This window comes from Sylvia atricapilla, chromosome 11 (assembly GCF_009819655.1).
Source record: "Sylvia atricapilla isolate bSylAtr1 chromosome 11, bSylAtr1.pri, whole genome shotgun sequence".
Taxonomy (NCBI): Eukaryota; Metazoa; Chordata; class Aves; order Passeriformes; family Sylviidae; genus Sylvia; species Sylvia atricapilla.
The window spans coordinates 4,014,859-4,036,509 of record NC_089150.1 but is presented as its reverse complement, the minus strand read 5'-3'; the positions used below and the strand labels follow the sequence as shown (position 1 = coordinate 4,036,509).

The 21,651-nt window shown below is 41.6% G+C and overlaps 1 protein-coding gene across 1 annotated transcript; it reads right to left on the bottom strand.

Moving 5' to 3' along the window:
- Positions 1 to 242: 242 nt before the first annotated feature.
- On the bottom strand, positions 243 to 18,820 carry EIF4E3 (eukaryotic translation initiation factor 4E family member 3). The gene is made up of 7 exons (XM_066327178.1): positions 18,746 to 18,820; positions 8,928 to 9,000; positions 6,885 to 6,979; positions 4,796 to 4,856; positions 3,482 to 3,548; positions 2,291 to 2,446; positions 243 to 1,758 (listed from the first exon to the last, which is right to left on the bottom strand). The coding sequence occupies exons 1-7, from the start codon at positions 18,817 to 18,819 to the stop codon at positions 1,727 to 1,729; spliced, it is 558 nt and encodes a 185-aa protein (XP_066183275.1). The 5' UTR covers position 18,820; the 3' UTR covers positions 243 to 1,726.
- Positions 18,821 to 21,651: the final 2,831 nt, after the last annotated feature.

The following is a 21,651-nucleotide window of genomic DNA, read 5'->3' as shown; positions in this document are numbered from 1 at the left end:
CAGGGCAATATTTCAAGTGAGAAATCTTGCTCATCAAGCAGTTGAAAACATTTCTCCTCACTGTGTTCTAACCCTCACTTCTCTGAAGTCACTTTTCCCCTCCATCACACAGGCCTGGAGACTGTCCAGGTACATCCCTGCAAGCATCCACTGGTACTTCACACTTCTTCACTGAAAAAAACATTACTCTAGGAACAAGACAGACAGTTTTAAGAAGTAAGTTTTAATGTAAAATACACAGGTTTGAAAAAGCAGGAGCAGTAACATTTCATCTCAGAAAGCAATTACAGAAGGAAGACACTTGGATTTTAGAAAATGTGTTTAATTAATAATGCTCATTAACTGCACAGTTTTAATCCATAAATAAAAGTTAAAGTTGTAAGTACAAGATAAAGTTATATAAAAAAAATCTCAAATGTGTGATACTTATTTTTAAATTTATTTGATTTTTATGGCTACCTCTTAATATACTAAAGATGTGGAAATCAGTGCAACTGGAAGAGCTGCCAGACAAAAACCTCTAAAGGATGGAGTGCTCAGCAGAGAGTATGTTCATTTCTACCTTGCAGCTTCTTTTAAAAGGAACCACATCAATCTTTGGTAGCATATTAAAACATCTCAAATAGTTAACACAGACAAACATTTAAAGGTCAACATTGTTTATATTCCTATTCAATCTGCAACACAGATTTCTTTTCTGTATTTTTTGTTTATTTTAAAAAGGACACTTAGGAAGTTTTGAGCGCTTGAAACTACAGACAATGGGATCTCTTCCTTTGCACTGAAGTCAGCAGCAATTCTGAGGTTGACCTTGTGGGTGCAGACATGGGCCTGAGGTACTTAAGGAAGTGGGAGGGCTGGATCCAGTTTGTACAATTCACTACAAATTATTCGTGACCCCTTTTTCATGGATGTACAGAAAGGTACCATAAGAGAGCATACAATATAAAACCATAAATACCCCATCACCCTTAAATCAGAGGTGTTGAGTTTGCAGGGTTTCCTACTGAGAAATTTCTGATTCTAACCTGAACAAGGGCTCTTCTGAAATCAATACAATTAAAAGACATTAACATCATCCTACACAGGATTAGTCCCAATATAAATGTGTTCTCTTTAATTGCTCATTTAAGGTACCCTTTTCCATTTACATTTACAGTATGTGCTGTTGTCACTGCAAGACCAGATTACACTGAACATTAGAATAAATGCAGTGCAATTTCTTTCTCTCTTGGGACAAAACCAGTGAGTAAATTTTAACACGATAGGAATGTTTCAAAGTGAAAATTGAAAACACATTTCCCCATGTCTGGATTCCTCTATGTACAACACATCTTGGAAAAGCAGCATAGTATCTCTGCATGTTTGCTTTTCACTAAGTACAGCACAGAAAAAAAAAGCCAACTATCTTAAAGAAATGGGAACAAATATAATCAAGTTGAACAAACAAGTTGGCCAAAATATTTTCTTAAAGAAACAACTAAGAACTAAAAACACCAACTCAACATAAAGCAATAAATCACATATTTAGTGGTCAAGGCAACGGTTTGGGGTTTTTTCATTTTCAGTAGCAATGGGCCAGTTTGAAATGTCAGAAACTCAAAAGGGCCAACCACATGTCGCACTTCTGCAGAGCTTCAACCATCCTCCTCCTTGTCCACACCAGCTCAAAACACCAAATAACAACAAATGATCTTGGCATACAATGCACTCAATGCTTTTCAGATCAGCCTTCAAAAGCATGATGCTCTCTGTGGGCTAGGGAAGAGAGAAAGGGGGAAAAAAAGGAATAGAAGAACATGTAAACTCTGTCAAGGAGTTGAAAAGATTAAAAAAAGAGAAGATAAAAATGTATAAATCAGTCAAGGGAGAACACAATGTGCCAACAAGGGAACTTTCAGAATACATTGCTTAATAATACATTTATAGGGAGCCTAAAATATGAGATCCCTTAAAATCCTGATTGGAAATGGTTCCTCTAAATTAATACTTAAATTGGACAGTATGTAGAGTTATTAATAATAACTCTGAGGGTTATTAAGAACCTTGTTTAATTTGTTTTGTGAATCAGACACATTTTCATGAAATAAAACAGGTTGCACAATGAAATTAAAAATATCTTTTGAATGATAGCTGACTTCTACATTGAAGGGACATAATTTTAATGCAATGACAGATGCTACATTCCTAAGTGATTAATGATGAATCAGGCAGGATATTCCCATAGAAATACCCTAGCAGCATCTTGTTTTTCTAATGAAGGTAGAAATGAACAGCACAAAATACTTACATTTATAAAAGACCGCTTTAAAAGACGTGTGTGGGAGAAGTTTATGAACCTTTTCTAAAACTTTTGCTTCACTTGCTGAAGAGGAATTCATGTTCCAGACTTGCACAATATCTTCACGGTCACGAACACTGACACTAACCCCTACTACTTCATCATCTGCACAGAAAGGGAAGAAATATTAAGAAATACTTTAAAAGTGAGACATGTCTAATTTGCTACTTATGTATTATGAAACAGTGTCCAAAAGCTGGGGAAAAAAATATGTGAAAAAAAAGAGCAATCTCCAGTGAGGAAAATGCCAATGTTCAAACCAGACAAAGTAGTTACCAGAAAGAAACTCTGTTTTTAGAAGTTATTGGAAATAATGCCTCATGGTATTTTTTATGAAGTGCCATTGGATTATTCATCTTTCCTATTAGCACTCTTACACTCTTGAATTAGAAGGAAATCACCAGACTCCCTCCAGTAAGGTCAGCAATATGAACTACTAAAGACAATTTACCTACAGTGAGGTCTACAAGCAGAAATGGAAGGATGAGGGTGAAACAACTAAAACCCCAGGAACAGTACCTGGTGGAGATCAGACACCAGCTTTTCCTTTTTCCTTTACATTTTGTCAAGGCAGCAACAGAAAAAAAATAAAAAGAAAACAAAATTAATGAAATCAAAATGACCCCAGTCAGGCTGCTGCTGCTGCTTCCAGTGCTGGTAACTCAGTTCTACACTGAAGAAGCCCTTTTTGGTGTGAAGTTCTCAGAATGCAGCTTTGTGGAGAGCTCAAAGGCCATGCCACAGCTGGGAGCAGTGGCTGATCCAGGTGTGAACTCCATGGCACAGCTGCTCTGTGCATCCCAAGGAAAGGGTCACTAACAATACACAAAGGTGGTATCAGAAGGGCCAAGGGCAAGAACCACCTCTGTGGACAGCTGAATACCATATATTTGCTTAAAGTGACCCCAAGACAACCCTATCAGTGTATAAAGGGTGTGAACGACCATTTGAAAGGTTATTTCTGAACTGTTCTTTAAACTTGAGAAATGCCATTCTTTTTCATGGAATGATAGCCAGTGAAAGACGATTCCTAAGAGGATATTCACTGTCGCTGTAACAGACAGTTTTATCAGATATTCATGTTTAGAAGAGAAGCAAATCTGGTGAAAAGAAATGATGGAGAAATGTCTCAATCATTACCTGCTGCACAGCAATCTGTAAACTGCTCTCCAATAGTTGCTAGCAGTAGCTCTTTCCAAACTGCAGCCTAAGGAAAATGTTACATACACATTATTATTTCTTAAATTACAAGTTAGGTTTGTTAGCTCAGTTTTGAGTGTCTTCTCTTTCTGAGGTTGTCTAGACAGAAAGGATATTTATTGTAAGTGCATACTGTGTTATATAATTAATTGTTGGGTCTGTACAAGATGGTTCATCACAGCCAAGGAGATGCTGTGCCCATGTGTGATGAAGAATGAAGCAAAAAAAAAAAAAAAGAGAAACAGGCATAAAGGTGTTATTTATGCTATTTACAAAGCACTGAAAGCTGACTGAAGTTCACCTCCAAGCAAACCTTTCAGAAGTGACCGAGGCCATGTGGTGCATAGTTTGAGAGATGAAAAGTACCTTCATTTCAAAAAGGGGCTGTCATTCAGCCTCTAAAACACAAGGCCTCTGGGGTCCCTAAATTCACTGCCCAGTAATTCAAGCTTTCCAAACCACTTGTCACTTCTGACAATCTTTACACCTTGGATTACAGGAGGAAAAAGACAATTTCAATTTCAGTCTTTTGTGACCACTTGGGACTGCGGGGGAGGAGAGCTGCAACTCACATACAAGGAAAAAGCCCACAGGCAAAAATCAATTAACTTTCAGGCTGAAAGTTTGAGTACCATCTTTCAGCATTTAATGCCTTCTGCAAGGCTGTCACATTTTTCTGACACTTCACTTTTTCTGTTTAAAGGCTTGATCCAGAGCACACTTACACACATAAACACCATGTGTGAAGAGGTCAAAGCTCCTTTCTGTGGCAGTTCACAGAAGTTACTCACATGCATTTTATTAGAGAGGCAAAGAGAAACACAGTTATTTCATTAGAGCTCAAGGATATGCCTGAATAGACTTCATCTTCCACACTTTTAAATGAAAAAAAAAAATTATAATTTAGCATAGATTATTAGGAAAAGGTCTTTCTATTTTTCTTTGTATGCCTATAAGCAAACAGTCTCGAGAACAAAGGTGATTATAAATTACCATGTTTCCAAATTGAAACATTGTAGGTTTCATTTGTTTTATAATACATTGCCAAATGTTATCTAAAGCAAGATATATGGAATTATTGGGAAAGAAACTTCTGCTCATTGCCTTTAAAAGGTTATGGAAGTTAAAGTAGTGTTTGGTTGTTGTGTTGGATGATGTAAGAAGTAAAAACCTTTACAATACCTTTATCAAACAGAGATATTAAAGAAACTCCCTTACTAAACAAGTTCTGAGTAAAGAGTCAATGTAACATACTGTACTTTCTTTAGGGACCTTCATTTTCCATATACCTCCTTTGGCATTGCTTTCTTCTTCCCTGTTATGGGAAACAGATCAATGAAAATAAACATTCAAATTCACATCTAGATAACCCTATGTTTGTGGTTTAATTTTCCAGAAAAATCCCATCTGAAATGCAATTACTAACTCCAGGGAGCATGACTCTGACTTCTGACATCAGAGATAATTCTTTCATTGTTCATATGAAGTGTATCTCTCAACACCTAATCCTTTTCCCAAGTTTTGTGTGTTGGAAAACACTTGTATTTTCCCTGACTACAGACTATCTTTGAAGTGGCTGCACACTGTATTGGGAACAAGCCACAAAACAATTTTACATTTTACTATGGTAACCTTTAATTTTGGAAAACCTCTGGCACATTTTCACAGAAGCAGCTTCTTACTCTTCCATTTATTCAATTTAATAAAAGAACATGAGCACACTTCATTTCAGATTTGTGACATCTAGAAATTAATTGCCCTTATTAAAAAATGACTGGAGCTGCCCCGGGTCAGGGCAGATGTAACCATTAAACTGCCTTGTAATGACAAAGGCACAATGCACTAACCTGTGAGCTTCTCAAGTTTATTCTGTCACAATTCTTTTCCTAAGACTTTAAATTAGGGCTTCTAGTTTCCTGTTAAAACTCTGTAAAGGCAAAATTAAAGGAACACGCTGAAAATTCATCTTTGGAATATCTAAACCCAGTGTGACACCTACAGAGATTCCTCAGGATCAATGGTCTCCCACCAATCCTGCCAGATGCTGGGGAAAAGAGGGGGAAAATTTGGGAGGACATATTCAAAAATCTGCATCCTCAATTCTTACTTCAGGATTTCTCTTTCTTTCTACAAGAATAAAAAATATAGACTGCTGAAATTGGCCCTTATACTGTAATGGCAATCTGAGAAAAGCTTCCTGGCAGTGATTATTGAAAAGTTAGCAAATTACTGATGATGAGATCAATCTCTTGCAATCCCTTTCCTAAAAAGCAAAATGACTTTGATATGCTTTAGAAAGTGTTTAATTTACAGAAATGATCTTCGAATTTTATACCTCTAGAAGTCACTTAACAAATGAAAACTAAAAATAGGGGGAAAAACCCCCCCAAAAAATCAAATCCTCAAATGCTCTCATTCATCCTTACAAAGCTATGAAGGCCTGCACACCATGGCCCAATTGATTTATACAGATATCAATGTTTCTCCATACCCACTTTAGCTATCCTGACCAGTCACAGTATTTTCAGAAAAGTAACATAGACCTTCAGATGCATTTCACTTTAGAAAATTTACATCTCCAGTAGATTAGGGCAGAAATCTCCTGTAGTAAGTCACCATAAAGTGACACAACTATGATTAGGTTAAAGAATCCTAATGCAATCACAAGCTTTATAAATGATGCCAAAAAGATCAAAACCCTCCAGAAAGTGCTGAGGTTCTCTCAGATGTGACAAACTGCAACAGGAAGAAGGGATGCAGTTTGATTTCTGAAAGGAAAACATCAATTATTCATACTTAATTCCATTACTATCCTACAATCAAGTAGGCATTTGCTGCAATGAATCACCTCATGATGTCTTAAATTAGTTTTAAACCAAGGTGCATGGGCATGTATAGGCATATGGAGCATGTACTTCACCAGTACTTTTGCACAGGTGAAAAGGAGTGAAGGACCATCAGTGGTTTACATGATTATTTCACCAGCTTCAGTGGAAAGGAAGCAATGTGCAAGCTAAAAAAATTAAAATATTAGTAACTTATTCTGTGTATTCCTGAACTGAGATTCAGAGTCATAATCTAATTCCTTAGCTTCTTTTTAATTATCTATTTTTGTACATTCGCATCCAGAGCTGGACAATGACATTACAGTCTGTGGTTTTAATAAAGACTCTTTGGTACAAGTCACTTTTAAAATGAACAAGAACCTTGGGGTATTTCTTTCATTGGTCTCTTGAGTTCAGGTGTTTGCAGCCAACAGAAACAAGACCCTCCTGTCCCACACTTTTCACTCCTTCAAGTTATTCCACTGCCCATTCCCAGAAATGTCTGATGACACACGTACCAAAGCGGGCGCCTTTCTCCCCGCATTAAATGGTAGCTACATCTCAGAGGCAAGTTTGTCACGGGAGGAATGTTGTTGTAGACACTCCAGAAATCCTTGAAAAGGAAAAATATTAGTTGCATTAACACAAGAGAGTGTTTCATGCAGATTTATTTCCTTGCTCATTTTCTCTGAACCAATTACACATCCTTCTCCTGGAGAACGGGCACCCTCTATGTTATAATAAAATGCTCTGAAAAGAACTTTTTACAGAATTTTTTCTACTTTTTTTTTTTTTTTTTTTTTTTTTTTTTTTTTTATGATGCCAATCCTGCATACATGGTGAAGGTGGAAAAAAGGGAAGCAGTCCAAATGTGGATTATCCTTTTGAATACAGAGGGGAAAAAATCATCAAAACCAGAGTTACACTGAGTATGTCAGAACAAACCAGTAATTAAAACTTCCTCAGCATATTAAAAAGATATATTTATATCAAATATTCCCCTTGCTTCACTTAAGTGTAGCCTAAGCATCATTATGATTATCCTGAGTTACAAAAACACCACACAAACAATAATTCTGGTGAACTAAATGTCTAACCAGCAAAACAACTGGTTTGTCTGAGTGACAGGTTTCAACCAGATGTAAAGAACATGAGATGCACGTGTTAATACAGGAGTGGGAGACAAATTCAAAGATTCAGGTTACCAGGAACCATTGGATTACTTCCCAGTGTTTCAGCTGGTAAAAGCAGAAGATGTCAGGCAGGTTTGGGGTGGATAAAAAGGCACCCAAAGGCAGTAGTGAGCAAAAGAGAGGGATGACTGAAAAGATCCCAATCTCTTCTCTCTTTATCCAACAGCTGGGAATAGAAAGGATTTTTAAAGACTTAAGTTGCATCAACTTAAGTGATGCAATATTAATCATTAGTGCAACTCATTAAGTATTATCTAGACATAATATGTAAGTATTATCTAATACATTAAGTAATATCTAATACTTAATCACTAGCACAACTTTAGAAACAAGGATTGCAACATTATGTGATAAAGTTTTGTGGCCCTTGGCAATGCTGCCTAACAGCCATTACCTTTACCCAGTCACAAGAAGAAATTGAAGACTACTAAAAAATAAAAACTTGGTATGAAACACCCATTTCAACTATGATCTTACTCTTAAATGGTTGTGTCCCCAAACCCTAAAGCTATTTGCAGAAGAAGGAGCAGAGGGACACTGGTAGATGGCTGTGGAAACATTTGAGAGCTCTCTTTGTTCTGAACTAGGGATGTAGTTTGGAAGGTTTTGTGTTTGGAAATCTCATGCAATGTTCAAAGTTGTGCAGAGTTTCATGACAAAGCCTTATTTAAAACTTCAGTAGATTGCTACAGGTGTGATTCTTAAAGAGAAGGGTCTGGCATCACCCTAAAATTTCAGAGATTTAGTCAGCTTAGCACTAAGGTGCTAAGGAGACAAATACCAATTTACTACACACTTCATGCTAATTTTGGTATTAAAACAGAAACACAATTTTACTTGCAAGAGGTACCCACTACTAGGCAATGGCAGATGACACAGACATGCAGAATTTCGCACTGCTGCAAGTACCACACAGTTTAAAAGTCCTTTAATTCAGTTTGCTAGAACCTTTTTTTAGATATGTATTCAAGGAGAGAAAGCCCACCAAAACCAAACAACAAAAAAGCTGCAATTTTTGGTCTTCTAATCACTTTCTGTATTAGAAAAAGGAGAAAAGGCTGGAAAGATATTTAAAATACATAAAATATAATAATTCAATGTACTAGTGGAAACTAGTACATTGGTTTAGGGAAGGTTTAGGAATCCAGCATGCCCAATCCAATACGCCTCCTCCTTTCCCCATCCGGAAAGCCAAATGGAATTCAAACAGTGACTCAGTAACACAAACACACCACTAACACTCACGTTTCCCATCTCAGGTAAGAAAAGCCACAGGTGTGACTCATCCTAGGAGGAAAAACGAAACTTGAGGTGTGAAGTTACATTAAGAACATGTGGCAGCTCCTGTAGCAGAGCCAGGTGCCTTACCTGCACTGTTTGTACTGTATAAATCTTCTTCAAATTTAACGCACATTCAGCCGCTGTTGTACCAGGAAGTGACCTTGAAGACAAAGCACGGATTAATTAAAATATTTATTTTATCAAGGAGGGGGAGAAAAGAGACGGAGAGGGAATGTGAATCATATCAGTGTGGAGTTGAAAAGTTCACGTGTCAAAGAGGAAGCCCAACCCCGAATTAACCCGCATCATTTAACGCGAGGAGCTAAAGTTCTCTTATACTTGTGAATAAATTGCTATTTGCCAGGTAATTCGTAAAACTAACCAGACTTATCAAATTCGTAAAACTAAACAGAAGTATCAGGAGTTTTAACCAAGCAGCACAGAGCTACCACACACCATCCAAAGCTCTGCTGTTCACAGGTGCTGGGCTGCCAGAAGGGGACCGCATGATCCTAGCCCGGAATTATTTTCAATTGCATTTAACACACCCCAGCGCACTTTTTAGCATTTTAAGGCGCTCCTAGTATTTTACAATTTGAAAAGGAAGCGGCTCGTGCCGGTGACCCTCGCCGGGCCCTCAGCGCGGGCCGCTAGGTGGCGCAGGCGCACAGCCGGCGGGGCGCGGGCACGGCGGGGCACGGCGGGGCACGGGCACGGCGGGACATGGCGGGGCACGGGCATGGGCATGGGCACGGGCACGGCGAGGCGCGGGCATGGCGGGGCATGGGCACGGCGGGGGCGCGGGCACGGCGGGGCACGGCGGGGCACGGGCATGGGCATGGGCACGGGCACGGCGAGGCGCGGGCATGGCGGGGCATGGGCACGGCGGGGCGCGGGCACGGGCATGGGCATGGCGGGGGCGCGGGCACGGCGGGGCACGGGCACGGCGAGGCGCGGGCACGGCGGGGCACGGCGGGGACACAGGCGCAGCGGGGCACGGCGGGGCACGGGCACGGGCACGGGCACGGCGGGGCGCGGGCACGGCCTCACACCTTCCCTCAGCCCCGCACTGCCCTCCCCGGGGCTGTTGGAGTCCAGGGCATTGCTCTGCACGCCCGGGAAGGTCCCAGAGCTCTGCAGAGAGGACTGGGACACGGGCAGGAGGGTTTGGATCCCGGCCAGGGGGTGTGGAGCCAGGCCGGGGGGGTTATAGACCCTGGCACAGAGCACAGGGGGACACAGCCTTTGACTTCAGGCCACGGAAATAAAGCTTCCAACACTGAGAGGTGAATTACAAGTCAAGGTGTGACAGACAGCAGTGTAGTGTATCACTGGGTGGAAAATTTTGTAGTTTTGGGTTTTTAGAATATAGGTACAGGAGGGACAAGATGGAGGAATTAGAGTGGTGCCCTGGGTTGTTCTTCTTCTCCCTTGGCCTCCATCTTCTGGTGATTGGTGGCACAAAGTAGTTTAAGGGGATTGGGTCAGAATAGAGTTGACCCTGTTAGTACAGGTGACAGGTATTGGCATATCACTGTAAATAAGACACATAATTATCTGTATAAGAGGACAGCGACCTCCCATAGAGGGGGAGTCGTCCTGTGTCCGAGCAGCAGAACACCTCTCTGGCCAGGCACAGAGAACATTGTAAGATAAGAATTAATAAACAACATGAGAAACCAAGAAAAGCAAGACCTTGAAGACTCAGTTTCATTCTCACGTTTGGCTCAGGGCCTTCAGAGGCAAAAGACTCTCTCAAACCACCACCTGAATCTCGGGCAAGCAAAGAGAACCAAACCCGAGAATTGGCATCCCTGGGTGGCCACTGTGTGGGCACAGAAGAAGAAAAAATCCTGAGAATTGGGCCCTGAGTGGGCACTGGGTGGGCCCTTGATGGGCACCCTGAGAAGGACACATACCCTGGGTGGGCCCTGGTGGGCACAGAAGAAAAAACATCCTGAGACAGGGCTGTCCACACCCGCCCCGAGCTGCTTGCTACCCCTGAAGGGTGGGACACGTGCATGGGCTGAGGAGAAGCACAAGTCCCACAGGTCAGGCTATGGCAGCCAGTGCACCCAGGGAACCTCCATGACTCCAGGCAGTTCCTCCATCGGCGCCACTGATGCCTTCAAGTCACACATACCACCAGCACAGCCCATAAATCCAAGACATCCTTGGGCTGCTCTCACTGCCAGGCACCCTGAGACACCAGGCGTGGTTCAGCTTCTGTAGCTCACCCTCATACTGATCGTCACCAGCTCCACCCAGAGCTGCTTCCCTCTCTCAAGGGCCTTCAGGAGAATTCATAACAGGAGTGGTTGAGGTCACTTGGTCTGTTCAGCCTGGAGGAGACTGAGGGGAGACCTCCTTGCAGTCTACAAGTTCTTCATGATGGGGAGTGGAGGGGCAGGCACTGATCTCTGTGGTGACCAGTGACCCAAGGGAATGGCTGGAGCTGTGGCAGGGGAGGTTTAGACCAGGTATCAGGAAAAGATTCCTCCCCCAGAGGGTGGTCAGGCACTGAACAGGCTCCCCAGGGAATGGTCACAGTCCCAGGGCTGCCCAGGAGCACTTGGACAATGTTCTCAAGCACAGGGAATGATGACCTTTGGGGATGGTCGTGTGCAGGGCCAGGAGTTGGACTTGATCTTCATGGGTCCTTTCCAACTCAGGATATTCTGTGATTCTTCAGGCACACACAGCACCAGCTGCATCCCATCACCTGAAAGGTCTTTTCAAACCTAAATGGTTCTATTTATAATCTTTTTTCATTATTCTTTAGTGCATGAGACATAGGACAGTGCATCCACACCCCCAGACATCCCTGTGTTCCTGCCACTGCACTAACTGCATTGTAACACCCACCTTACAATTCCCAGCACACAATCCCACAGGCACAATTTTGGGGGAATGAGGTCAAAATTGCTGAGGCACATTCAATTTCTTAGAACTAGAAACATTTTTCTTTCCCTTCAGAAGCTGAAGTAGGATTTCTAAAGAAAAATGAAGATCAAAGACAAAAGCAACCTCCCATTGTGTCTCAGAAGAGGAAACAAAAATGTGTAAAATTACTAAATCTGGAAACAGAAGCAAGAGAGAAGGTTTAAGGAAACAGAAGAAAACGCAGCTGTTGCTCGGGTACCAGCTGAAGAAAGGATAAAAGCAAACCAGATCTCAGCATCCCTCCCTGATACATCTGATCAGCATGAAATACGTCCAGGGAAACACTGAAGTTACTCTCAGTTGTTACAGATATAATTGAAGCTCTGGGCAAACCCTAGACATTCATGTAAAGGAAGAAATTTAATATGCAAAACTACTGAAACAGCATTACATCTTCAAAAGTCTAATAATAGCTCTAAGGTTTTTTTCAAGGCTCCTATTAAAATAAGGTGCTTTAAAAATACATACAAAACCAGCAGAAAAATACCTCCCAGCTTTCTCAGTATAAAACAGGCAAACTAACATCTGCTTTACTATTTGCCTGTTAATTACCAGAACTAAGAGCACATTACAATGGTGGAACTGGCAGGAAACAAACAAACAAAAAATCAACAAGAAATCGCCATGGCACAGCTTGTAGTCCAGTGGCTCATGAACTATGAGAACTCCCATGAAAAAACTGGTAACGTTAAGCCAGCAACAAAAAAATCTGTCATCGATGTGATAAAAGGAATTATCATAGTAAGGTTTGGAGGTCTGGGGGTATTTTTGTGTGTGTGTTTTGGTGTTTTTTATGTACACTGTACAACTCAGCATTAAGAGCTAAAAGAGAAATTTACTGTATTTTACAGAAACAGAGCCAGTCAGATTACTTTTGAAAGCGCACAAAAAAAAGGTTGCAAGTTCAAACAGACTTGAAAACTTACCAAGTGATTTAACTATTTGTCAGTAGAGAGTGATGGATTCACAGCCAACTACCCCTTGTTTTTTTCTTGCTAACCATACTAGCTGTCTCCTAACACTTTGTTCCATGTAGAATGGAACATAAACAGGCAAAACCTGGCATAAATTTTGCCTCTTTTTGTCTCATCCCACTGCCCAAGAAATTACTTCTCTGCTGGACTATTTCTGCCACTGGTGGCTTAGCAGTCACCAAGACATCTGGCATTACATATGTTGTACAACAGACACTATCATCACTTGATATCCTCGTGCTGATAGTGCCACTGAGTTGCTTCAATAGTAAGGTGTGCTCAAATAAAAGATTAAAATGTATTCTCTAGCCATGGCCTTCAAAGGTTACCTAGATCATCATGGTAGCCATTTAGCAAATTTAATGCCATTTAAAAGAGCAGCTAAGACAGGTAGACAGAATATACCACTCCAAGGTTATAAAATTGTTCATTTTGATAGTTGTAAGTAACATTTTCCAGAGGAACTGTGATCAGCTGGCAGAAAGCACCAACCAACCAGCAAATTACCTATTTTAAAAGTTATGGTGAGTGACCATTTATTCCTAGTAGCCTGCCTGGTAAGTGCTCCAGGCCCACCAGATTACAGTGTTATTTCAGCCTTTCATTCAGCTCTGGAAAGTGTAAGTCATTTATGGATATGAGCATGAACACCTAAATGTTTTTATCTGAAAAACAAACAATTAAACAAAACCAAAATCCTACTAAAAAAAAAAAAAAGGTAATAAAAATAATGACGCATCAATTCATCAATTTAAAAGTAAAGGATCATTTGCTCCAGAATTTACACCTGCACAATTTGGTTTGATGCATGAATATAAGGCAGAGACAGTATTTTAATCAGATAGACAGAAGAAAAAAGCCTTGAATTTCCTGCAAAATTCCAGACTGGTGACAAATCTGAACTGTAGAGTTTCTGTTTCACCCAGAAACTCACAGATCCACTCAGGAGTTTTATGCCTTGAAATCCGTGAAATTGGGATTTATTTTCTTTTTATTTGACTACACGCTGTAAGTTAAGTTTAAATTAAGTTAGCAAAAATGACAGATGATTTTCAAGTGAAAGAATCTGTAGAAATTCCTATTTCTGTGACTCTCCAGCAAAAACCTGCACTATAAGATAGGAGTAGTGAGATGCCTTGTGTAAAAACCTCAGTACACGTGGTGCTACAAAACAAGACCCTGCAAATATTGACCCTCAAAATGAAGCCATTACAGGATTCTTCCTATTCGGATAAATTTACTGCCATCAACAATAAAAATAATCCAATATGCCCTACTGACCTGTCAGTTATTGCCATGGTGAACAATTCATTTCCAAGAACTCAACAGGCTCTGCCAAACCCCAAGAGCACAGGAACAGGAAGGAGCAGGATCATGGCACCAGCCTGGCACTGACAGATCCTCTGGGGGTGGAAATAGTTATTCTGTCACCACTTCACCTGCAATTGTGCATCTGGGTTTCCCATGGAGAGTCTGCACATAAAATATCTCAGTGGTTCTCCTGGTCTGCCTGCTTCATGCCCTGTGATGCCACTGCATCTTCAGAATCTTTTTAGGAGAAAATTTAGTGCAGTATCAGGACCAATTGAGTTGCCTATCCAGGCCACTGTACAGCATCTCGGGGTGAATCACACGGGAATGTAGAAAGAGGAATAATCTCCACAAAATGAATCCTAATGCTAGCTTTCTTTGCTACTCCTTCATTATTCCAGCACGAATAAAGAACAAAGGATACAAAGATAAATTCCATTGTTTTATCCATGAATAAACCTCCAGGTGGTTGCGCTTATGTTAATTTCTGATGCTGAACTGTAGCTTTTCTGTTTTTCTGCAAAGAATTAAGTATAGAAGTTGTTTCATATGTGCTCACACTGGCGTTTGTTTCCCAGTGGGAATCTCATCGCAGCTTTAGCGGGAGCTTTAAAAGCTGCCAAGCAGTTTTGAAAATACCCCTGTAAGTGCTTAGCCACAACTGCTTTTGGTATAAATAAGCAAAATATTTACTTACAAAGCATAAAGTCAAAAACATGCTGTGGCAACTAAATAAATCTGGTAATCCATTCTGAATACAAAGACTGATTTCAAGCCATCAAAGCCTGTCAAAATGCACTTACTGGATTGAACATTCTTATAATATTAACCATCATTTTTCATTGTAAGCCACCTACTCATAAGCTGTAATAGATGAAATAGACGATCCTAGATAAATAAATTTTGCTGTAGGGAAGAAGGGAAATTATTAAGTTTAGTTTCAAATATCTGATGTGTTCAGTTAGGAAGATTAACACATTATTAAAATGGTTCAGTTATCAAAATGTATCTACTCAGCTTTATATAGAACCCATCTACAACATACAGAGAGAAAAACCAGCGCATAAGGATAATACCTTATGTAAGAATATTTTGTCTCTGCTGGGGTAGACAAATAACACTGCTTATTTGACAATGTTTGTAAGCACATACTTCTCCTCACAGAGATACTGAAGAGTTAAACTCCTCTTGCAAGAGAATTAAGATTATCTAAAGGGCATTGTTCGAAGTCAGGCGAGAAAACAGGGCAAGCAGGCCATGATCCTGCAAAGAGATGGGAAACTGGGAGGAGACAGAGCCAGGACAGCTGACCCCAGCTGACCCAAGGGATATTGCACACCATCTGACATTGTGCTCAGTATATGAAGGGGAGGAAGGAGGAGGAAGGAGGGACGTTTGGAGTGATGTTGTTTGTCTTCCCAAGTCGCATGGGATGGAGCCCTGCTCTCCTGGAGGTGGCTGAACACCTGTCTGCCCATGGGAAGCAGTGAATTAATTCCTTGTTTTGCTTTGCCTCCGTGTGAGGCTTTTGCTTTCCCTATTAAACTGTCATTATCTCAGCCCACGACTTTCCCAGCTTTTACCCTTCCAATGCTCTCTCTGATCCCGCTGGTGGGGGAGTGAGCGAGCATCTGTGTGGTGCTTGGGTTTTGTCTGGGGTTGGACCACACTATGTGACACCCAGCCTAAGTGACAGCTGCGATTTGCAAAGTTTATTAAGTAGGGTATTTGCATCGTGTCCACATATACATCAAAAAGTACAACCATCTTCATAGCTTTGTATTTACACAAATATCACACCCAGATCCACAGCCCCAAATCCCATTAAGAGATGGTTTCAAGTGCATAAGGTGGCTTGTTATCCATGACAGCCCAGTCTTTGATGGTGATATCACTTGACTTTTCCTTTTGTGCAATTCTGGTGTTGAATGTGCTACACAATATAGCATAATGCTCATATTTTATTTGTTATATGCAGTGATGCATATTGACACTTCCTTGTAAAAAATAACTGAAAGACTACACAATGTAGCAAAACCTAAAAAGGCAACCTTTCCTTTCAGAGCCAGAAGCCACTACAAGCAGAACTAGAGTCTTCCTGAGATAAGCCAAAGTGTAAAGAGTCAGCGGCATGAATCAGCTTCCCAAGGTGGTACTAAAAGCCCCTGAAAGCCTTGCTGAAATTCCCCCTGCTCCCTAACATCACTGCAGACAAAAATCCTACCAATGAGACATGTGGGTATGAACTTGGAAATCTATAGAATGGGCTTGTATAAACAGCAGATCTAAACTGTTTTTCAAACTTTTAGCACTTGACCTTGGAACATTTTTACAGTTAAAAAGGAAATATCATTCATCTTAAGAGGAAAACAACTGCCAGCTTCTCTGCACCTTCTTTGGAACTGCTGACCTGCAAGCATTTCAAGATCATAGATAGGATCTTTTTTGTCAAGCTGGTGAATAATATTCTCCCAAAGCTTTCATCATGCTCATTTTCCTAAGGCATTTACGAGATAAGATAGCAGAGAGCACTATCAGATGGTTGCTGTTTCAGACACAGTATCAAGAAAGGCTTACCACTAACAGGAAATGCAGATGCTCTGTGACACGTGTGGGATGATGAACTAGGACCTGGCCACAGGATGCCACCCTCCAGGTGTTCAGCCTGTGCCAGGGCGTTCACAGAAACAAGTGTTGATGTAGATAAAACAAAGGCATTTACTTCCAAAGCTGGAGATGGATCCAGTGCTGCTATGATAAAAGCAAGGCCATGAACCCCAAGGGTAGCACATCACTAGTTGCTACAGAAAGTACCACTTAGCTGATGGATATTTATTTTAACAGCATGACTTAATGAAAAGATATGTTTTAGAGATCTTAAAATTGTATGTCACAGATCTCTCTCACAGTAATTTAATAGAAAGAGATAACTACGTATCCATCTCAACATCTATTTATCCTTAAGCATCACTTCTTCCTGCTTTTCTCTGTAAGTACAGGGTAAAATGTAGCAGCGGTCAAAAATCAATACCATCTCCTGAGGAAACAGCACTGCTCCACACTAGGTGCTACTGAAGTCAGTTTAAAAAGTGCTCACAGTTACTTTCTACGGAAAGTCCAACAGATATAAGCCTAAGCCTCCACCAAATCTCTGTGGATGTACTAATAAACGTGCCCAGCCACTTCTGTGGGGCTCTGCGGAGAGACACGGATTTCCACACACAGCAGTAAATTAAGATCATGGTTCCATTTCTTGTGTGCTTTTTAATGCCTTAAATGATTTTTGAGTGTGTAAAACATGTCTTGTTTGCTGTCATTCTTGTTTCCTGTCGTTATTCTATTCCTGTTACTGGTAAACAAAACACAAGTTTTGTGTAATTATGGTCCCTCTTTTTTTTTAATATATACTCTTGGATATATAAGTTAAGGAACAACCCTACTAATTAAATGCATTTACATGTGATCTGAAAAGTAAAAAAAAATACATTTATAGAATAACTAAATTTTAAATGTCTAAAGCATTGTGGAAATAAGACAAGAAAAAAAAATGAAAGGACTCAGGAACTCAAAATGGATTTTAACTGCTGACACTGATTATAAAAAATAGACATGCTTATCTCCACATGACATATGTAAACAAACACACCTGGCTGGAGACTTGATTAAACACCAGTTCAAAAGATGCTTTTTTAAAACAAAGAAGCAAAAATACAGCTTGGATCCCGAACCTGACCATAACTGCGTCATGACTGCAAAAGGAGTAATCAGAAATAATTGGTGGGTTTATATACTAGATTTGAATTTCTGGACCTGAATTTTCAACAGTTTCTTGTTATTTCTCTGTCATGAGTTGAAAAGTTACCAGAAAAATAACTAAAGAGGAGAATTTTACCAGTAGCACGGGGCAGTATGTTCAGAGGCAGGAAAGCTGATAAACTTGCCTTCTTCAATGAGGAGAGAGGAGAAATACACCAAAACATTGAGAAAAGGAAGCTGGAGATTAAATAACAAAGTGCCAGAAAATACATGCTATGAAAACAGCATCAAATGCTGGTAAGAAACTTTCAGTTTTGACTTTGGCACTTCTTCCCTATGCCTCGCTGTGTGCAGCACAGGGGTGATCTCCCTTGGCAGCCTCTTTCCACGGCATTAAAGGCTCAAACTTCAAGCAAACGACGTGTAATAAGAATCTGCCCGTAATTAATAAATTTTAGCTAATCCTTCAAAACGTATCACTTCGGACTTTAAGAACTATTCACTCGCGGGAGCCAAACCTAATACTAAAGAGTTGTAAGATTCGGCATGTCAGGGATGCAAAAACCACAGCAGCAAAGCACAACCTTTACCCTTCTATTCCGGGGGTTGGCGAGCATCCTCCCTAAATTTAGGGCTCAAACCTGCGCCGACCGCGCCCGGACCAATGTATGTACGCTGAACTACCGAACCGAAAGCGTTTCCAAACCAGTTTCACTACGTGGAACCGCTCCCGACGCCCTCGATGGGGACAGGCACCGGGACAGTCCCTCGCCAGCAGCGCGTTTCCCATAACGCAGCCCAGCATTAACTTCCCGCATCCAATCTTCGGGCGAGCGAACCGATAACCGCAGAGATGCGCATCCCTTCCTGGACGGACCCGGGGGGTTTCCCCAGCTCCCTCCGCACCCCGGCCCCACTCACTTGTCCAGCCAGAAGGTCCACGGCGAGTGCAGCGGCAGCCCCGGCGCGTCCCGCTCGGGGGGGCTGAGCGCCATCGGCCCGGGCGGGCGGCGGGGCGAGGGGCGGGACGGGCTCGGGGAGGGGACAAGGGACGCCGCGAGGAGGGACTCGGTATTCGGGCTTGGGCGAGACACAGAGATGGGAAGGACAGACAGACGGGAAAGGGGCAGGGTGGTGCGTGACAAGAGATGGACATGGCCAAGGGACCAGTGGAGAGCGTGGGTGGCGCCCCAAAGGGGCACAGGCGCTCTCTCCATCCTCTCCTGCAGGGTATGCCTGAAGGGAATCTCTGATCTTCTTCTTGAGACCTGTGCAACAACCCACGGCCACGAGGCGTGGGGGGCACACGGGGTACCCAGTGCCACCACCCTGCACCGCCACGCAGCTGGCAGCCCCTTTTCTGCACATACCCAGGTCACGCCGCAGAGCTGACAAGTCTCTGGGGCTGCCTGACTGAGCAAAATAACCTTCGTGCTCAGTTTGCCTTGGCAGTGCTGACCAAAACACTAAACCTCTCCAAAACTCCAACTTTAAGGACACAAATCCCCTGCACGTTCACACAGGCTGCTGGCAGCCCCTTCTCTGCACATACTCAGGTCACACCACAGACCCAGTCTCTGGGGCTGCCTTACTGAGCAAAATAACCCTTGTGCTCAGTTTGGCTTGGCAATGCTGACCAAAACACTAAATCTCTCCCAAAACCCAAGTTTTAAGACAAAACATTTTCTACATTCACACGATGAAGAGATGGCTGCTGTGCAACTGACCATGGATAGAGACAGTGCAACATTAAATCTTTTCAGACTTAGGGGATAATAATTTCTCTGTTTTCCCATCTTTTCTACAGCCCATTTAATTTACATGCCTGGTTTTACAGGGAGATGTTCCTCACAATCAAACGTGGACATGTGAAAACCCCCTCACATTATTTTTAGAAGAGTACTTTTTAAATTAAGATTTTTCCCATTGGGACTGTGCACAGTAGTAAAGTTAAACACCCACATAAGTGATAACAGGATCAAAGACCATGAATCACATAAGGTTCTTTGCAGGCACATTTAGTAGGATGAATAATTTTATATATACTTCATCCTAAAAGAAAAATCAATAAAGACACACTCCTTTAAAGAAATAAAAGTCTAACAATAAGAAAGGGCAGAGTTCACCCATAAAAAGCAGTCTACACAGTGACAATGAAGAAACACGAAAAGTTAATGATTATGTTGTACAGATGGAAAATGGAAACTGCTAGTCCAAATTAAATAAGATCTGCAAAACCAGTTGCACCATCTCTTGCAATTTAATTTATTCCTCTTTAAATAGAAGGCAAGATAATGACCATTTGGGAGAGCTTGGAATCTAAAAATTCATTGGTATGCCCACTCTGAGCATTTACTCTCTATTTTAATTATGAGCCCACCAAAAATGTTAATCCTGAAAAAAAAACCTGTACAATAAATGGCTGTATCTAGGCACAGATTTTCTCAGAAGAGCTGGAGAAGACAGGAGGAGAGGAGGAGAGTGTTAATTTCTTATGACCCAGAAGGGCCACATCTTGCCTCTGTGACTGCCAATGACACTCTCCACGCCTAACACATTTTTGGTGTCCTCTGCTGAGGTTGCCAACGCAGTATTAAATTTTGGATATGCAGCAGCATCACTCTGGAAATAAGGCCAACCCCACCAGACTCTGTTACAAAAACTATCTTTGAATCCAGCACCTGCCTCTGATGGAACCACACGCTTCAGTGAAAAATTCCAGATTCCATTAAGAGGGAGCTGCTCATCAGTTAAAACATTACAGCTCATGCTGAAAACAAATCATTCTGTTATAAACAACCTGGGCTGCAAGGAACGCTATAGAAATAAAACCCCCACACCTCTGAGACACAGAGTGAGAGCCAGGAGGCACAGCCTGTATCATTATTCCAAATGAGATATGTAAAGCCTCCATTTATTCCTTATTTACATCGGTAAATACCAGTCTTCACAGTGGCACAAGGAACATTGTGGGAATCTCAACTAACAGTAAATTAATTTGGTTGTGGAGGAAGGGCAATCACAGGATGCATCAAATTAACGCATCCTTTGCCTACAGAGACTTCTAAGAAGTCGTGACACAGAGGGAAAAAAGAGTCTCCTGAGATGAATCTCACAAGGAAAAATGATCACGAGCACAGCATCCTGATTCTGCTCAGCTACCTCATGCTGCCAGCACACCTTGAGTGAAATCATTTCAGAGATTAAAAATCCCAGGAAGTTATTATCGCTTTCAGAGAGGTATTTATAGGACTTGAATTAAAAATGTGTTTTATCTGTGTTTGCTACATATTTGGAAGGTTTCTTTTTAAGGAAACCTTGGTGATGCCTCCTGTGCTCTTGTACCTTCTCAAGCAGCTTTACCAGAAGCAAATTGTGTTACGGTGCAGCCCTGTGCTACAAGATGGGGCAGAGATGAGTTGCTTAAAGCTCACCACCACAGAAGGGGCTTGTGGCTCCATTTCTCACACCTCCTCCCAGCCACATCTTCCTTTCCCTTGCAGGGCTCTGCAGGTAAGCTGCTAATTTTCTGTGAAGGCCCTACAAAGCAGGACTGTAGGGTGGAGAGCAGGATTAGATTAGCTCAGCTCATTTCCAATGGCTAACAGCTGAAAACTTCCCAGGTAACAACTGGGAAGAAAAAAACCCCAACACATTGGAGCAGGAAACACTGCTCTGGCCCATATTTTGTTCTCCTAGCACTGCTTGTCTGCACCCAGTTTCACCACTTAACCTTTTTGCCACATGAAGGGCCAAGTTGCCCCATGCTGGGGCGAATTAAAGCTGAAGAAGGTACATTATAGCCAGAAGAAACAATAAGTACTTAA